Here is a 20026-nt window from a genome sequence, read left to right as displayed (position 1 = left end):
CTAAAATTGTCAAGATATAATCTAATTATTGTCCAAAAGAAATGGCTAAAGCAAATTAGGTGTTGACAACTAAGATCAAGATAACATTAAAGTTGTAAAGGGGTTGGGTTTCATCCAGCACTTTCATTCTTCTCCTACAAAAGCTCATCCTCCATGCAGACACAAAGTTATGAAGCACAAGAATCTGCTCGGCATGCCTCACAGCTCAACATTGCTTTGAAGCTTAGAAATTCCAGGAGTTTCCTGTAACAAGGGTGAACTCTAATGTGAACCAGAAGCTGTTATTTCTCTCTCTGCCTCCTCACTCACTCACTGTTGGTTAGTGGAGAGTGTGAAGTCTTGATATGTCTCGTCTGTGGATCCTCCTGATCCTGTTGGCACAGTGGATCAACAGCCCGGTGCTTTCTGCAAAAACAGGCAAGAAAAAGCACCAAGCGAAAACTCCCAAGGAGGACGTTGGGTCAGATGGGGCTCGGGAAAGTCCAACAGAGTCAGACTTCTTGGCTGATTTTTCTGGGAAACACCGGCTATGGGTGATCACCGCGCCGTCGCATGGTGACAACTATCTGCGCATGATGGAGAAACAGATTCAGGAGTCTGAGGGACTAAACTGTCGCTTGGCAGAAAGAGACACGCTCGTCGTCACTATTATTCAGAATGCCATGATGGAAGGCAAAATCCAACGCACAACCTTGCACGGAGAAGCCACTGTGGAGGTTATGGACTCTGAAATGGTGAGCAAACTTCTCCATTACCTTGAGTTGGAGGACCATACTTTCTCCATGTTGATTCTGAAGAAGAACATGAGGGTTAGTGAGAGATTTCCTTACCCGGTTCGTGTTGAGGCCGTCCTTGAGGTCATCGATCAGCTGCCTGTGCGAAAGTTGGAGAGAGTCGCCAGAAAGGGCTTACCAGTTAAATGCAAGATCACAAAGAAGAGGTTAGTGATGAAGAAACAGGGTTCCAGCAAGCGTAGGACCTTCAGCCCACAGAGGCAAATGAATACCACGTCCATCCTTACACAGAAGATAGACAAAAAGGCAACATTGAGAAACAAAGTCCAAGATATTTTGAATGGACGCTCGCGATTCGTCATCCGTAAACCGATGGCCGGCTCAGGCAATGGCAAACCATCAACAAGAGCAGGTTCAGAATCTGGATCTAATGGAAATGAGAGGCTGAAGCACGGCGACCAAAAGAAAACTCCAGACAGTGACAGAAACAGAGAGCCAGTAACAGAAGTGAAAAAACCTTCGGAAGCAGAAAGAACACATGCTAAAAAATCGAATTTTGACACCCTCAATGAAGCTTTCAAAGGAGAACAAACAGTTGACCATTCAACCTCTAAAAAGAAAGGCAAAGGAAAGGATGGCAAGAAGAAAAAGGGAAAAGGAGGGAGGAGGAAGTCGCAAAGTGAAGCAGATGATAAGGAAAAGGCAGCTCTTAAAGAATTCATGCAAAACCTCAAAGGGAGAAGAAGACTTCTTGTAAGTTCTTGATTCAAAATGCATGCATATTTGCAGCTCTCCAGGGTGTATCTGAATATGATGAGGGTTTTTTTGTGGCACAGGTGATTTCATCCCCAAGTGATGTCTCAAGTCAGTATATCAAACAGAGAGATGATAATGAGCTACGTAGTTGTGAGTTTTCCCAAAGAAAAGTCTCGGTGCTGTCCATCATGGGTTCAGATCGTAGTCTTACGCTACACATCCAACACTACCAAGGTAATTCAACTGTGTAAACACTGACATTAGTAAACCACTTGTGAAAATGCTTATGAAGATAAAGATTGTACAGATTGAAGAGTCATTCGTTTGAGAATCAAACTACATGAAGATAAAGAATATATAGATTTGCACAGAAGAGTCGTTCGTTTGAGAATCAAACTACACTAGTCGTACTTTATATTTTTGATTTACTAAAAAGAACCAAGTCATTTGTTTCAGGAGTCAGGCTACACAGGTTGCGCGGTATGTTTTTCATTCAGTTTAAAAAAACGGTTCAAAAGAGTAATTTGTTCATAAATTGAACCGCACTTGTCGCACTGCATGTGTTTGATATACTTAAAGGGATAGTTCACCCAAAAATGAAAATTATCCCATGAATCAGCCATCTTAGGTGTATATGACTATCTTCTTTCAGACGAACACAATTTAAGTTATATTAAAAAATAGCATTGCTCTTGCAAGCTTTATAATGGTAGTGAATGACAGCCCTGATTTTAAAGTCTAAAAAACGCTTCCATCCATCATAAAAGTAATCCATTCGACTCCAGGGGGTTAATAAAGGCCTTCTTCACATTTAAAACATAACTAAACATAAACATTTCTAAAATAACTAGCTTCCGTCAGACGGCAAGTCGACTTATGTCAAAAGAGTAACCCCTGATGCAATGTAGGAGTAGCGTAAGCTTTGACGCATCTCGCAGTTCACACAAATAGGGCTGGGCAACAAACTCAAGCTCCTTTTCTCTTAAATTGAAATCCTCCGACATGTCTCTTTCTCATGTCTCTTCTCGCTGGGCCCGGTGTCAATAAAAGCTTTTCTTTGACTAACAAGGAAGTTTTCAGTTCTGAAACTTACATGATATTCTTATATTTCCATGACCTTTTATATATCAAAACCTCAAGGGAAAGTTGTTTTCTCAATTCAGGACCCCTTTAAAAATTCTTGTTTTAGACTTCTAATTTGTGATTGGTGTTTTGTTTTGCTCTATCCTGTGTGCTTCCGTGTTCGTAAATATATCATGCATCGGGTCATTGGAGTAATTAAAATGTTACCCCATGAACGAATATCCCTTTAAAAGAAGCAGCTCAAAAGAGTAATTTGTTTGTGAATCAAACCATACTGGTCTCTCTGTACGTTTTTGTTTCACTAAAAAATCTGGTTCATAAGAGCCATTTATTTGTTTGTGAATCAAACTGATTGGAATGTTTGGGGGGGGGGGGGGGTTGCTGTGCAGACAACTCAAAAGACATTTTGACCTTATTTTACAGACTGAAAATGTATAGTCGAGTCAATATCCAGAACATTCAAATGAAGGTTGCGATTAATCCGAAAATCTGTATTTTAACCCAACCCTTAAGCTTTTGATTTTGTTTTGCGCTTACTGCAAAACACAATTTTGACAGAAATGTAAAATGCACAATGCTCTTTTTGAGACAGCCTCTGAGGTACCAAGAGCATCCTTGCCAGAAAAGTTCAGAAACTCTGAGTTAATCAGTGAGATCCGCAGAGAATATGGGCTGGACTCCAAAAAATTCTCAATGGTGTTGACTGACTATGACCTGAGGCCGAATGTAAGAACACTTTATTTTCTCCTAATTCACAGTGACTGAATGACTACTGAATCAAAGGCATACTTGTTGTGGTTTGTAGCTTAACAGGGTTTTCAGCAAGCCAACAGCTCCTTCCGATTTACTGGATTACATTGACAGCTTTCCCTCACGTCAATCTGAGAAGGAAGAGGAGCGAAAAGCTCCATCACGCTGTTCTAAAGACGAAACAAACAATCAGGAGAATTCGCTTCTGAGGTAAACACAATGAGTTTCATCCTGCTTTAAAATGATTACTAATCTTTCTAATTATTCTGATTATATATGTGAATTTTCAGGTTCATGTCCAAACGGAGACTTCTAATCATCTCTGCACCTAGTGTAGATGACTACTCATTCCATCAGCAGCTTCAGGCACTCAATGGACAGGAGTGTCCAATGGGTATGCACCATTTTTTTCTGAGCTCTTTCTAGCGTGTATATTTCTTTAAAAATCATTGATTCACTATATGTTTGGCAACCTATTAAACTGTAATCCACATGGACAGGTATCAGACATTTTGCCTTGTTGAAGATTGTGGGAACTGGATCGACAGCTTCAGGAACAGTGGAGTTTTTTCCATTGAATGGTGAGATCATAAAACTCCTTCTTATGTCATGCAAGTAATACATAAAGCTTTGATATGAAATAGTATGCAATAAGGATGGAATATTAATCATGCCCTACAGGAAAAAGTCAACCCGAGAAAGAGATGCTCTCGCAGAATGTGGTGGAGAGTCTCAGAAATCAGTTAAAGATAAACAGGGACTACTTCAGCATGCTGGTGGTGGGTAAGGACGGAGACGTAAAGGCCTGGTTCCCGTCTCCAATGTATTCTTTGGGAAGCATCTACGACCTTGTGGACTCTATGGAATTGCGCCAACAGGAACAGAAACTGCAGCAAACACTGGGAATTCACTGTCCAGATGAGAATACTGGTACTTACCATGGTTACACAGAAGAGACAGAGGACAGCTATTTGTACCACAGATCTGAGGACTAAAATTCATCCAAATAAAGACATTGGACATATAATGAACACGGCATGCATTTGTACATTTGTCATCCCCATATCATGTGATGCAAAATTTTACCTCTATAATAAACAGGTCTTGTATGAAATTCATACATTCATCTGACCTGTTGTTGCTGTGTCCTGTAAAATTGGCACCTTTCACTTTGCTTAGAATAGGTTATTTTTAAGCTTTTGATATTAAAGGCTATTTTCCTAAGCTGGAGAAAATGTCTTAAATGGCTTACTTTTTTTGCAAAAAGTTTCTTATGCTCACAAAGGCTGCATTTGTTTGATTAAAAATACAGTAAAGCAGCAATATTGTGAAATTTTAAATATTTTTTCTATTTAAATATACTTCAACGTGTAATGTATTCCTGTGATGGTGTCGAAAAACCACTAACATACAAAAAAAAGGGAATATTACTTATTATATTAAGGGAATAAAAAATAAATTAATTAATCGACATGCGTCAGTGTTCTTATAGTATTCGATCATGTACAGCAGGGAAGCATATGAGAGTATAGAAAGAGCAATTGTGTAGTATGGGATAGGCAAATAGATTTGATGAGGAGAGCGATAGGGCTTCCTGTGATGACAGTGCAGCAGGCTGCCAGATAGGGGAAGTAGCCAGTAGTGGGCAGGCATTTACAGTCACAAATAGACTGAAGCCAACAGAAAAACGTTCATTAGTCTGGTCGTGAGCTACCAGTCCATGAGAGGATCCGGGTGAGGATATTTTTTTTGTGGCTCTACCACCATGGTGAGTGTTCTTTCTGGTTTCATCCTTTAATTGTCGTATTCTAATGGTCAGCATGTAACTTTATGACAGTTTTTAGAGAAATTAGTTCAGAGAAACTGTATATAATTGTGTGAAATCCGATGGTGAACTTGTGATGGTGCAGTTCTTCTAGCACACTAAATGTTTATCTGATACTTTTTGTCTACTTATTAACTCGTTATTGTACTTTTTACCTAAAATATTTCTATTGGTTCTGTATGTGCGTGCAATTTCCATTATTATAGGCTTTGTTTGTTGGACATCAGTAAAAGATAAGACGTGGAAAAAACTAAACTAAACTGTTGTGAAATTGCATGTTGCGTTTGTTAACTACGTTTTACAGCAACTTCACATTTTTCACATTTCACAAAAAAGTTAATCCGGGGAATGTTTAGGGGATTTTATCATGCGTTTTTGTGTAAAAACAAATTGTGTAATGTATGGCCAGTTTTTGCTTCACCAACACAACTTAGTTCCTCTTCGTCTGAACTTGAGTTTCTCTTGAATTCTTCTACCATCTGGTTTTGTAGCTAAATGTACCTTACCGTCAATTAACCGCTCTTTCGAACCATAGACAAACTGTCACAAACCGGTTTAAATTTATACCTGGTTCTGCTCTTTGTGGTCACAGCAACCCATTCTGCCTCAGCTCAATAATACCACATTATCCAGGTGAAACTACAGTAGGACACCTGTTTCAGATTGCATCACAGTCAGTGGGATCTCCCAAATCACCTTTCTCATGGTCATTAAGGTTCTCTATAACCATCTGAGAAATGCACACACAGACCATCCATTGGTTCTTTGTTAAGCACGTGTTAACACACGCAAGGCCTCATATTCAAAACACACATTACACAAATCATCCATCCTAAGAACGGAACTATGGACTTTTTGTGAGCCTGCTTTGCATGTCGGGAGCCTTCAACAGTACAGCTGTTGTTATAGTAATGGCCATAAATAAATAAAAATGTATTCTGTATTTATCTTTTTAGCCATTAGGACTCATTTTTGAAAGCATAAAAACAGAATAAATCTTGTGAATAAAATATCTCAGCTTAGCTTACATTTTAGGTTATTTGTTTAAGACTTACTGTAGCTGTTGTAACAAGATTGTGATATTCATTTAGCTATTTGAATAAAGAGAAAAATAATTGAGTAATAATTCAATATTGTATAATGTATATTAATAATTAACAAAGATTGCCCCTATATAGTGTACTTTTAAAACCCTTAAACATACTGTACACTTATTTTGACACATATGAATTGCATTTACCTCTGACTCTGGGTCTTTACTTCCTTTGAACAAAGATGATTTTTTTCATGAGAACTGTTGCGCTGAACCTGAGGCCATGTTTGAGATTACACAGACATGCTGTTTGTGTGATCTCATCGTATTAGATAACAAACCATCAATCCAAGAGGCATCTGCAAACAAACAATCTCTCAAGGTGTCCTAGGAGAGTAAATACAGATGTAGTTCATCACATCAACAATCGACTTGTTTAACTAAGGTTTACAACTAGAAAGTTAGCAGTCACGTTATAATTTAAGCATGCAAAATTACACAGGGTCAGAAATTATCCAGAAATTATTCATTTTAGGCCTATTTGGTCCCTGGTGTCTCTAACAAGTTCAACCAGCAAATTAATCAGACTTAACAATAAAATAAAAATAATTACACCACCCTGCAATGAATATGGGCAACTTATAAAATAAATAACATTATAAACAATACAATAAATAAATGATAAATAACATATAATAATTTACAATGTTAAAATATACAAACAAATCCACTTTCTCACAAAACTATAATCCCTGGAGCTTTCAAAGTTCAATTATTATTAGATAAGTTGCCAACTTGTTACTATATGAAATTTCAGGTCAGTTCACCAAACATGAACTTTCCACTGTCCCACTTTCTCTTTCTCATGCATGTGAACGGAGCAAAGTCTAATGTCACCACACCTGAACATTTACATTTATTGTTTTACTCTTTAAAACCTAATACATTTGTGTGTGCTTGTCTCTTTAAAACAAATGTAACTTGGTCATTGTAAAAAATTTAAAATGCAAAAACCTGATAATTTGTTAAGTGTTAGTTACCTTACCATCAGTGTTGCCAAGTCTGTGGTTTTCCCACGGAAGTGGGCTACTTTTTCTTTACTTGTTGCCACGGGTAAAAAAATTAGCCAGCGGCTATTTGCACTAAGTGTATAATAAGTGTATAATAAGTGCACTAAGTGCAAATAGCAATAGAGGATATTTGCACCAAGTGCAAATAGCAATAGATGCTATTTACACATGGATTCTATTAAGTAAAAATAACATATTTACGTAGCGATAATTGCTATTTACACTAAGTGAAAATACAATTTTCTTAGCGATAGATGATATTTACACTAAGTGCAAATAGCTGTAGATGCTATTTACTGAGTGAAATAGCATACTAAGTGAAAATAGTGATATATTCTATTTACACCATATAAAAGTAGTTATTTACAATATGTGTAAATAGTAATTACATGCAATTTATACATTATTTTGACAGATACATACTATTTGCACCTCGGTATTGTTGTACATTAACAGGATGTAATAATAACACAGAGTGTAGATTATATTTATTAAAATTATTAAATGGATGCCGCCTTAATGGGACCCTACCCAATTAATGGTTTTATCATTATTAAACATTTTGTTAGCCACTTTATTTCCACATTTAAAACATTTTCCTAATTTTTATTGAAAGTAAATGTCTTTCTGATGTGATTATGTGATGAGAAAAGGGATAAGAGCGAGCTCTGCAAAAGGCGGATTCGAACCTGGGTCGATCGCGTCAAAACCAAGATCCTTTAGCCTCATGCTTTATTGATTGCGCCACTGAAGATGTTGAAATACAAGCGTTTTTTGGTGAAGAAAAATTGCCTACCTTCGACTGGCCATTGGGATACTTTTGTTGCACAGACCTGGCAACCCTGCTTACCATATACCAAAGCCAATCATATACTTTTTGAACATCACATTGTATGTAATTTTACTGTAAAATATGGTCAAATGTAAAGTTTAAATGTAGCAAGTTAAAATGGTAACACTTTACAATAAGGTTTCATTAGTTAACATTAGTTAATGTATTAACTAACATGATCTAAACATGAACAATACATTTGTTACTGTATTTGTTCATCTTTGTTAATGTTAGTTAATAAAAATACATCTGTTCATGGTTTGTTCATGTTAGTTCACAGTGCATTAACTAATGTTAACAAGATTTTAATAAAGTATTAGTAAATGTTGAAATTAACATTAACAAAGAATAATAAACGCTTTATAAGAGCAGTTCATTATTAGTTCATGTTAACTAATGTAGTTAACTAATGTTAACTAATGAAACCTTATTGTAAAGTGTTACCATTAAAACTACTGAATAATTACTGTATAGTTCACCACGAAAAACAGTAAAAGGACATTCCCAGACGTCTCTGTATGGCATATCACACATGATAGTATGGCATATCACACATGATAGTTTAAATAATTTTGTGTCTTATTTTTGTTAGTAATATACATTAGGATGTTCTGTTACATTTTCTGTTATTTAGTACATGTTTATTGCATTATTTACTTTACAATCATGTGCAGGGGTGCCGTTGAGGTTTCGAGTCCCCCTGGATAACTTTTTCACAGAGTTATGATTGGAACGCGCAACTTCCCCAACATGAACCATGTTTATGGACAGAAAACGTATGATGAAATCCAATTCATCATGTGGTTTTCAACTGAAAAAATATACAGGAACCTGTGTTAACAGAAAAATCTTTTTTTACCGTAAATTTATCAGGATATTTATACACAAATACAAAGACATGGCCTAAAATTTCCATATAAAGTACTGTATGTGGCTTAAAAAATGTCTACGTTGCTGTTGTTTGTCAAGAGCGTAGAGATATTGTAATTGGTTGGCCAATGTTAGTTCCTGTGTCTAACAGTTTCTCTTTTTTCGCTCAGCGAGTCAACAGCACAGTGTGTACCTCTGGGTCAGGCCAGTCACATTAGAAACTTGTCCAGAGCTTATCAGCTCTTCCTGGTGAGAGGTCTGTCCTGATTCAAATGCTTGTTACCAAGGGTGCATCACACATCGCCCAGAGTCTCTCATATACGCCATTGTATCGCTAGACACGTTAACACAAAAGGCTACAGCATAATTTTTCTGTGAAAACAAAGCTGTGTAGTCCACACTTTTGAGATATCCGGGTAAATCAGCTCGGTTACACATTAGGGCTACATTACGGACACATAAATTACTTTTTTTTTCCCAGAATGAGATTTGCATCGCAGGATTTGAATGACGGGCAACTGACAAACTGGCTTTAAAAACTAATGCTATTGCATGGTTATATTTACCTAAAGTAACGCTTTTTACTGTGACCTTTGTACATCTATCACAAATTAGACATACACTGTTAGAAAAAAAGCCTTTTCTGTTCATTCGTCTGTATATGAGTCCTGTAGTAGTGAGTGTAGTGACTTCCTGCTAGTTTGGTATGATAAATGCTCTCAGTTCCTGTGTGATCTCAGACATTCTCAGGTTCAGTGCAGTTGACTACAAACAGCTCTGATGGAAAAATCAATTGTGCTAAAATGTAGTGAAGACCCCAAATCAGAGGTAAAGATGTTTTTTATAGGTATTTTAAATTTGCATTGTGTTAAAATGTAAAATATATCTGCTGTCTATGTGTTCAATACCCAATTTATTAGACAAACTGTTCAGGTGGTTAATTTAAGGTATTGAGTATAATTCTGATAAATCTTTCTACAGAACACTTTTATGGACAGTTCAACAAAACAAAAAGCAGCTGTTTTAGACTACAAGATGAGAACAAAATACACTTAACATAACCCTAACACTAATTCAAAAATGTATATAGAATACACATTCAAGTAGGACAGACATTAAACGTATGAGTTTTAGTATTTTATACTGCTTTGATGTCAAGTTTGTAGTATTTCTTAATAGTATTATTCAAATTGCATGAAATTGAGTTAATGATATATATATATATATATATATATATATATATATATATATATATATATATATATATATATATATATATATATATATATATATATATATATATATATATATATATATATATATATATATATATATATATATATATATATATATATAGTGGAGAGTTTATATTGTTTTGTTTTTTTTAGTTTGTACATAAATTACTTTAAATCATACAGCAAAATGTCGGCAATGGCATTTGAACAATATTAGCAAGATAAAAGGATAAAGAGTTATGATAGGCCTACATGTTTCTTTCATTTACTTTTAGAGGCTTTTAAGAAATATTGAAGCCTGTGTAGCTGCATGCCAAATTAACTCTTAAAATATTACTTCATCGTAGTCATGCAGTCTGTCTTGGTTATAAGTTGTAGAGGCCTATGGGAAGGAAAACCATGAAAGAGTGTTACCCAACTAAACCATGCAATTGCAATTGAGCGACACGCTGCTATGCAGACTAGTTTTGGTCAAAACAAGAAAACTGTGACAAAATATATTTTTGGCTTAGGAAAGGGGCCTATTGCTCAACGCTTATGGTGGTACACTTTGCACTGATGTTTTGTTGTGTTCTTCACTCAAAACAATACTTTTTTATAGAGTTAGAAATGCGTGGTGATGGGTTTGATGATTACCAGGAAATGCATGAACTGAAAGAAATGCTTACCGTAATGCAAGTCCCTTTGAATAAAAGAGTCATAAAATGCATACATTTAAATGTAATGTAAGCTATGATGTACAGTAAATCACACACAGATAACAGCTTAAACAAAATGACAAGTGCACAAATACGGATGTGTACACTCTACCTAGGTTTGGCTCTGTTCCTTAAACTTTGACTTTCAATCTGTGCTTGCAGGACAACAAGTCGGATGTAAAAGCTATCATGGCTCGTTTCCAAACAGGAGGTGCATCTATGGAAGGGACTCCAGGTGTTCGTCCAAAACCACCTGTCCAGCCCACTTTGTCTTCTGGCCCAGCTGTGCCTTTTAAGAAGCCTGTTCTCGAAACTAGCCTATCCGGTGGAGCTACTACTACCTCAACAGCCCCCAAACCAAACTTTGTAAAGAGCACAGTCAACACCGCTAGAAGTGCTCCAGACATGCATGATCCTCCGAAGATTAAAGCTTTTGGGACTAGGTTTGAAAACACACAAGATAACAACAGAGTCAACTTTAAAGTTCCTGTTAAACCTAAACCACCAGACTCTTGCCAGGATTCTGAGACTTCAAAGGTCCCATTCCCAAAGGTACCACTACAGAAACCTTCAAGCTTTATGGCGAATGATTCAAAGGTGATGAGTCCAAAGCCACTGGCTCCAACGGCAAAACCCCCCTGGGTCAAAGAGGTCCCAAAAGCTGAAGACAATAGCTCTAGCTCTAATTTCACCCCTCCAAAAATGCCATCAGTACCCAAACCGAAAAGCACCATGGCTCTGTTACGCCAGCAACCGGAGGAAAGTAGCACTATGGAGCCTGCCGCAAGACCTTCCCCAGTATCTCAATTGAAACCATCAAGTTTCCGTATTAAAAATAGCTTCAACAAACCAGAGGAAGGTGTTAAAGATGGTGCAAAAATACCAAGTGCTAATGAGTCAGTCTCAAAGCCTGTAGCGCCTCATAAACCCAACTTCCCAAGAAAACCATCCGGACCTCCTGTGCAAACAGTGAAGGATGACCCTTTAGCACCCAAAAAGAAACCTTTAACCAACAGCTATGCCCTGGGCAGCGCCCCTGCAAAACCCAACAGACCGCCCAATGTCAACCTTGAAAAGTTCAAGAAGGGCTCAGAGGCTGCAACAGACAGTGAGTACATCCCATCTGACATAAACTGCACACGCTTTCTGTACAAAAGAACCTGAGGTAAAAAAACAATAAGCACTTCACCAGTCATATCAAAGCCACAAAGACTTTGTATGCAAAGCTCATAAGCACCATAGAGTAGACTTTGGGCCAAAGTGGTTTCCGTGGTTTTACTTGTGACTGCTCTGCTTTCCTCTGAGACCGTAAACAAGCACGCACAATAAAACAAGCACCATAAAGTAATAAAAATAAGAAACTATGGGGAGATCCATATCTTAGTCAGTAATATATGTCCAAATGAAGAACATCACATGACTATATCGAAAGGTTAGATGCTGCTGATTTATGCACTTTGACACAGTGCAACATACTTGTCTTTGCTCTTCAAAACACTATTGTAGCACAACATGTGAATCGGTATCAGACGTGCTATCATGAAACGAACATTTAGATGCATCTTGTATCAGAGAGCAATAACAACATATTGGAAATTCAAGATTTCCTGCATGCGCTGAGCCAACTTCCTTATTTGAGTTTCTCTTTTCACTTGAGAGCTGAAGTCAGTGAAAAAAACAAACAGGGAAGCTAGTTTAAAATGGGAACATAGTTCTAGAGATAGCTTTCATTTTCAACTTGTGTTAATGGTGAGATCGAGAACATGACTAGGTTTTGCTCTTATCACCATACGAAAAGATTTGATTATTTTACTATGGTTAAAAACTTTACTCTCTTGGGTGTCCAAGGGGATTAATTAATTAGTCCTGTCGATCCAAACCTGCATGACTTTCGTTCTTTTGTTGAACACCAAAGTAGATATTTTGAAGAGTGTTTCAGCTGTTTTTGTCTGTTTTTTTACAATGTAAATCAGCGAACCTTTTGGAGGGTGAGTAAATCATGACAGATTTGACATTTTGGGTAAACTGTTCATTGAAAAGGTAAAAGCAGGTCATAAGGTTAACTATTTCTTGCAGGTCCTGTACCAAAGAATGTAGCCCCCCCTCCTCCACCCGCCTCTCACCCCAGTAGCCAAGCGCCTCCACCACTGCCCTCTCAACCCTTCCCTCCCAGCCTGCCCCCACGACCTTCAGGACCTTTGTGAGTACCACAGAAGTGCTACTCTTAGTACTGTGACTGAATGATTCAGGTAATGACAATTTCTTTAATGTGAATGTGATGATAATTCACAACCTTACTTTTGTCTGCAGAGTTCAGGATGAGAATTATGATGATGTGGAGAGCTTGAGAGCGTCTGGGGGTAAGACCTACCTTTACATAATTGTATGGAAGTAATTTTAGAGCCAATAGCTAGTGTGTGCATGTCTGTGTGTGTGTGTGTATATATATATACACCACATTTTTTAAAAAGTAAGGTCAAGAACTAATATAAAAAATAGATGTATAACCTATGAAATAATTTTTAGAAGGAATTAAAACAGTGTAATTCATTTTGTAAATTTAAGAAAATGTTTAAAAACAAGGTGATAAATAATTGTATTATAATATAAATAATTGGTGTATACGCTCATTAGATAAATATGTATAAAGGGTAGGCATAATAAGCAGTGGCTTTTGCCTACACCTTTTTCGGTTATGTATAAATATAGTTATATTGTTATATTTCTTTGGTTTTATTTATTATGGAAAATTGTCTGTAAGGACCGAAATTAATGAATAAACCCAGCGCAATGCGACGCCAAGCGTGATGCAAGTGTTTCTGCTAGTTTCAACCCGACACAGTTATCATTTTCACATCCAGCGCCACGTTGTTTAAATAGGAAATACACTCGTGCCCATCTGTTGGTCTGAAAACGAGGTGTGTTCAATATTTCACTATTTTGAGGCAACTGAAAACGACTACGCCATTGATAAAAAAAAAAACCTGGTCCAAAGTGTGTGTGTGTGTGTGTGTGTGTGTGTGTGTGTGTGTGTGTGTGTGTGTGTGTGTGTGTGTGTGTGTGTGTGTGTGTGTGTGTGTGTGTGTGTGTGTGTGTGTGTGTGTTTGTGTGTGTGTGTGTGTGTGTGTGTGTGTATGTGTGTGTGCTGTATGTATACAGACATATTTTTATGAATGTTTTTTAAAGTAGTCTCTTGTGCTCACCAAGACTGCATTCATTTGATCAAAAATACAGTGGAAACATTACTCTTTTCTTTATCTTTAACATTTTTTTAATATATTTCCAAATGTTATTTATCCCTTTATATATATTTCATATTATTACCAATGCTAAAACAGTTATGCTGCTTAATGTTTTTGTGAAAACCATGATACTTTTTTCAGGATTATTTGATAAACAAAATTCTTAACAGTTCTAAACTGCATTTGAAATAGAAATCTTTCGTAACATTGTAAATGTCTTTACTGTCGCTTTTGATCAATTTAATGCATCCTTGCAAAATAGAAGTGTTTATATACATCTTAAAAACTACACATTATAATATAAATATTTACTTACAATACATTACTATATAATTAATAGTACAATACAATATATTTATGATATCTTTGCCCATTTTTTCACTACAGGCCAGAAAAATGAGGTAAGAATCTTAGCGAGGGCATACATATACCTGGACGGTACACTGAAAGTTTGTGGTGAAGGGTCTCATGTCTTACCTCTTTTAGGGAAGTGGAAGTGATGGTGAGATATATGAGGATCTTGATGATAGTCGGTAAGATGTTTTAAGCTCTATTGCTGACACTGTCGGTGATACACAGCTGTTACCTTAGCCACCTGGAACAGAATGAAATTGTAATAGTTTTTGCTGCTTTGCCATGTTCTATAGTGTTTACTTGTGTTTTTGGTTGTTGTTTTATGTTTTATGTTTTACTTGTTGGTTTATGGTCTGCTATACCACAGGGCTGCTGTTGAGGCAAGTCAACCTCAAAAGAAGCAAGACAAAGAACTTAAAAATCAGAAAGACCGTGAGAAAAAAGAGAAAGATGCAATTAAGAAGTTTAAAGTAAGCTGGAATTTAAAAAAAACTAAAACAAAGCATATATTTAGAATTGAATACCAAATAGTTATTGAGATTTACTTTTAAAATGAGGATTATAAAGAATTTTTTGTCTGGTTTGTCTCTTTCCACAGATAACACCACCCCTGCAGGTTATTCATCAAGTGAAAGCTAAAGCTGACTGCAAGGGTGGGAAACATGACCTCTCCATAAAGAAGGGCGAGTCAATTGATATTATTCGAATCACTGACAACCCAGAGGGCAAATGGCTGGGCCGGAGTCAAGATGGATCATGTAAGAGTTCACACACTATAAGAAGTTTGATGATGTGAACGGCTCATTGATCACCCCACATGAGCACTTTGACAAAACTTCACTGAGAAAATACACATACGTAGTTATTTCTCTATATTTCAGTCGGCTACGTTAAAACAGAAATGGTTGAGATCGACTTCAGCGTCTTGAAGAATCAAGGCCTGTCTTTTACTCATAACTCGGAAAATGACGAGGTGTACGATGACGTGGAATCTATGGACGATCATGGGTGAGACCCTGTAACAATTACAAACAAAAGTTCATTTTAACACATTTAAATCCATTCTCCTGAAGAATTCTCTTTCCCTAATAATTAATACTGTAATAGGAAGAAGTGAAAAAGCAGATCTGATCTGGACCTGGCCATTCACTGAATGCCCCATTAAACACTTTTCTAGTATCTAGTCTAGTCTAGAAACAGTCAAGAAAGTTTCATTAGAACTTGCACAGCAAATACTGCTGTTCTCATTTATATGAGAATTAATATTTCTTTTTCATATTTCAGGAAAATTAATGGGCAGCGGGGTAAGTTTTAATATAACTAATATTTTTTTAGGACTAATTGACTGTAAGGTTTAAATGTAATACTTTAAGTGTTAACTGTAACTAATAATTTAAGTTTGAGGGGTGATCCTTAAACAAGTCTGCCCTCTGCTGTGTATAGTTGTTTTACCTCCACCACCAGATGATGATGTGTATGATGATATACCTGATTCCAATCCAATCAGGTAAGAGCAATATATATATATATATACATAACCGAAAAAGATGTAGGCAGAAGCCACTGCTTATTATGCCTACCCTTTATACATATTTATCTAATGAGTGTAATGTAATGTAACACAAGGTTTCCATACTTTGTTTATATGTGTGTGCCTATATTCCTGGGACTTACTCACACTACATTCCCCTAAAACCATAGCAGTGGAGATCCCAGGCCTCTCTTAAAACCGCGCTATTTCTTGGACATGCTCAAAAGTTCGGTGGACCGGAGAAAAAGCCAAGTCCACAATAATGAGTAATTTTTACATTAGTAAGATTGAATCAGTCAATGTAACTTTTCTACATTTTAAATCCTTACCAATCACAATTGCATATGCAATTGCATCCATTTGCTCTAACAAAGCAAACTGATTCATCTTTCCTTTCACAATCAACCCAATCTGTGCAAAAACACCAAATAGCACCTTCAAGGAAATTCTTCTGAGCCTCCTGTTATTAATGCTTTTTCTTTTCTAACCATAGCATTACTATGGATGATTCACTAATGCTGTGTCCTATTCCTAAAACTTCAACCTCCCTTGATTTTGTATTTATCTAACAATATTAACTCCAATTTAAGTCTATTGATTGGCTTTTGCCCATAAAATGAATCAAATATGTATATGCTTCTTTTGCAGCATTCCTCCACCTCCACAATTTACACCTGAAGGAAATAAAGGTGAACATCTTTTTAGTCCTATATAACTCTATCAAAGTAGCTAACTGTGAAACCAACTCTATGTATCATCTTCAAATGTCTTCACAGACATTTCCCAAGACATATACGATGATGTTGATTCATTTCCTTCCGCTCCATCTCCTTGCAGGTAAATAGATGTTACCTTAAATGCTTTGTCATTAATGTTGTAAAACAATATGATGTAATATACAGAATTAAACTCATAAAACATACTACTATATATTAGAATACAGAGCTGGGTAGATTACTTGTCATTTGTAATCAGTAACGATTACAATTTATATAACAAACATTGTAGTTAGTTTCGTAATCCATTACATTACATTTTTAAGGTAACCTAACTAACTTGTTAGTGACCTAACTTGTTTATCACATTGATCATATTGATATAAAAATACAAAGAGAAAGAAAATATATTCCTTTCTTTGTTATCAACAACATGAAGTGCATTAATTATGACATTACATCAGGGTTTTCCAGACTGGGGTTCATGATGGAACTGCAAGGGTTTCTGAGTTTAATGAAAAGCTATTAAGTAATTAAATCATACAACTTTTAAATTAAAATAAATCATTTTAAAATAAAAACAATAAAAATAAAACACTATAAATAAATATTTTATTTGTAACCATTAACCAACATCAGAGAACCGTGAACTTATTATTTATAATAATTTTTATTGACTTAATTTTATTATTGACCTAATTTACATTATTAAAATCTCAGGGGGATACTTCAAGTAAATATATTAGGTCAAAGAAATTTCAGCAGACAAAAAAGTTGGGGAATCTCTGCATTGCATGTAAATATGAAAGGACGTGAATTTGTGCATTTTAATGTGTTTGAAAGACAAAAGCCTTCCAAAGACATGGTTAAATAACACTGAAACAGAGTGATAATTTAAATAATGAATGTGTGAATCAGGAGCTGATTAGACATGCACACACATTAATTATTTGAATTATCACTCTGTTTGGACTTGTTAAAAGTGAAACGATTTCTGTAAATCCAGAAATCAATTGCTGTGTGGATCTCAGTTTTTAGTGATAGTCACATAACTAGTGGAAATCCTTCTGAACGTACAAGCAGTGATGTTTTTAGAAAGGAAAATTGAAAAGATAAAAAAGAAGTAGTAGGGAGAATCAATGAATGATGAATATTTGACTGCCATTGTTAGAATAACATGTAAATCATGTAATCAATAAAAAAGTAACTGTAGTCTGATTACGAGTATTTTAAAATGGAATATAATCTAATTACAAGTTCTTAATTTTTTTTTTAAATATGTAATCCAGATTACATGTAATCAGTTACTACCTAGCTCTGTTAGCATATTTAAATTGGTCTGTCTTGATGATAATGATTTGCATTTGCAGCCTTCCTCAAATGAAATCTAAGGCGACCAAAGGGCATGAGGACCCAAAAAAGCAAAAGAAGTTTGAGAAAGAAGAAAAGGAATTCAGAAAGAAGTTTAAGGTGCATATGAGATAACTTTGGGCATACTGTATGACAATGTGGCCAATAAAACATAATGCTAAGTTCACATAGAGTGCTTTCAATGTATTAATAAATAATAAGCAAACTATTTGGTATTTACTTTACCAGTACGATGGTGAGATTCAGGTACTTTATCAAGCAACAATTGCCACCAGTAAGAAGGCCAGTGGGAAAGACCTGGCCGTACAGGCTGGGGAGACTGTGGACGTCATCAGCAAATCTGACCCTGACAAATTCATCTGTAGGAACAAGGAGGGAAAATGTAAGTGACATTAATTGTGAATCCGAATGAGACTTGATTTACACCAAGACACAAGCAATGGTAATAATGACATTGCACACTTTACTTTCAGTTGGATATGTCTCAGTCAGCAACATCCAACCAGAGTAAGTTATGTTTTCTCAAAGTTATTATCTAACAGTTTTGTCAATGTGTGAATTCGCAAAACTAAAATTGTACATTTTGTTTACACAGTGAAGAGGTCTACGATGACATTGGAGATGGTACGTAGCAAAAACATGCACCTGAACATTACATGAAAATAAATAACTTCTTCAGTTCTTCTTCTGCAAAATGTGATGTAATTTAAGATCAGAATGCAGACAATATTAATTAAAGAGATAAGCGCATTCACATCTTCAAAAAAAAAATGTCTTTCAGACTGTATCTATGACAACGACTGAAGATCTCACGCCATCATCATCTCATCTTCTGGTGCAGCTCATTATTTCTGGCCCTATTTGTCTTCTTGATTATTGATGTTGAGTGTATTTATTATATGGACACAAGCATTTGGTACTTATACTGTTGAAATAAACAGTGTCATCGTCAAATCATAGTTACCTTGCCTCAGTAAAAATAAATGGCTTCTTGTCCAGATATAGAGAAACCAAAAATAGACACGGTTCCCCAGAGGCTTTCACTTTCTTTTTCCTGTCATGAGTTCTAAGACACATTAATAAACCATCACTGTAACTATGTTGCTGAGTGAAAGGCAGTATTTTGTAACTGGTCTTAATTTTCTCATATAGTTGCAGTTTTTGTAAATATTACACAGCAAAAGACTGAACTGTTTTCATCACATGCTAATAAATGTATTTGCTTCACTTTTAAATTGACCACGTTAATTCCATTGTTTTAATTATTACATCTATGTTCTCATGATTTATGTAGAGGTTAGAACAGAAAAACGTGACTCAAATATGACTTTTATGTTAAATGCTTTACCTTTCAAATGCCACTCCATTCCAGGGTTGCCAGGTCTCCACAACAAAACCCGCCCAATTGCTAATCAAAACTAGCCCAACCACGGCCAAAACAGAGTCCCCCTGTAAAAATTACATTTTATGGAGTGACACCAGTGGAGAAGAGAGGGAACGAGAGACGAAACGACTGGTCTTTATGTTGCTGGTTCTGTAATGTTTTCATGTGGCGGGATGGTGGCTGCCTTTCATTTCGTTTTCTGTTTTATTTTGCCATAAATTTACTTTAAACGTCAGCCGACTAAAATGTAGACATTCGCCCCACACAAGGAAGGGTTGTGAGAAAATCAGATGCAAAAAAAAAACAAAAAAAAAACTAGGGAATCATCAAAAAGCAATAATGATTCTGCATTCAGTAAGTGTAACGTTAGTGGAGATCGATAGTGGATAATAATATAAAACGAACTGAAGTTAATAAGGTTGTGCTGTTGAGGCTCGCGCAGCCTCTGGAGGAGAAAATCGAAAACAATTGAGCGCTGCTCATACAAAGAAACTCAGTTAACATACACTGTTAAAATTGTGTAGTTTTTATATTTATAACAT

At 36.0% G+C, this 20026-nt stretch overlaps 2 protein-coding genes across 7 annotated transcripts; both read left to right on the top strand.

Annotated features, from left to right (window-relative positions):
• Positions 1 to 307: 307 nt before the first annotated feature.
• ccdc80l2 (coiled-coil domain containing 80 like 2) lies at positions 308 to 5091 on the top strand. The gene is made up of 7 exons (XM_079835940.1): positions 308 to 1487; positions 1571 to 1724; positions 3166 to 3299; positions 3379 to 3533; positions 3614 to 3717; positions 3824 to 3904; positions 4005 to 5091. Exons 1-7 carry the CDS (start codon positions 345 to 347, stop codon positions 4316 to 4318), a joined length of 2085 nt encoding a protein of 694 aa, XP_079692066.1. The 5' UTR covers positions 308 to 344; the 3' UTR covers positions 4319 to 5091.
• On the top strand, positions 4944 to 19338 carry fyb1b (FYN binding protein 1 b). 6 transcript variants are annotated; one of them, XM_079835937.1, is made up of 19 exons: positions 4944 to 5091; positions 11049 to 11994; positions 12963 to 13086; positions 13197 to 13246; positions 14516 to 14529; positions 14615 to 14661; positions 14850 to 14952; positions 15081 to 15240; positions 15364 to 15490; positions 15767 to 15786; positions 15926 to 15989; positions 16184 to 16279; positions 16662 to 16702; positions 16790 to 16850; positions 18100 to 18199; positions 18329 to 18482; positions 18574 to 18607; positions 18696 to 18724; positions 18882 to 19338. In XM_079835937.1, exons 1-19 carry the CDS (start codon positions 5089 to 5091, stop codon positions 18902 to 18904), a joined length of 2196 nt encoding a protein of 731 aa, XP_079692063.1. In that variant the 5' UTR covers positions 4944 to 5088; the 3' UTR covers positions 18905 to 19338. The 6 variants fall into 6 exon arrangements, with proteins under 6 accessions (XP_079692063.1, XP_079692062.1, XP_079692065.1 ...); XM_079835935.1 differs by lacking the exon at positions 4944 to 5091 and adding an exon at positions 9682 to 9781; XM_079835936.1 differs by lacking the exon at positions 14516 to 14529 and having other exon boundaries at positions 4981 to 5091; positions 13197 to 13269.
• The last annotated feature ends 688 nt before the right edge of the window (positions 19339 to 20026 follow it).

Source organism: Gobio gobio (genome assembly GCF_949357685.1).
Source record: "Gobio gobio genome assembly, chromosome: 14".
Taxonomy (NCBI): Eukaryota; Metazoa; Chordata; class Actinopteri; order Cypriniformes; family Gobionidae; genus Gobio; species Gobio gobio.
The sequence above is the reverse complement of the archived record's forward strand: the minus strand, read 5'-3'. Positions and strand labels throughout refer to the sequence as shown.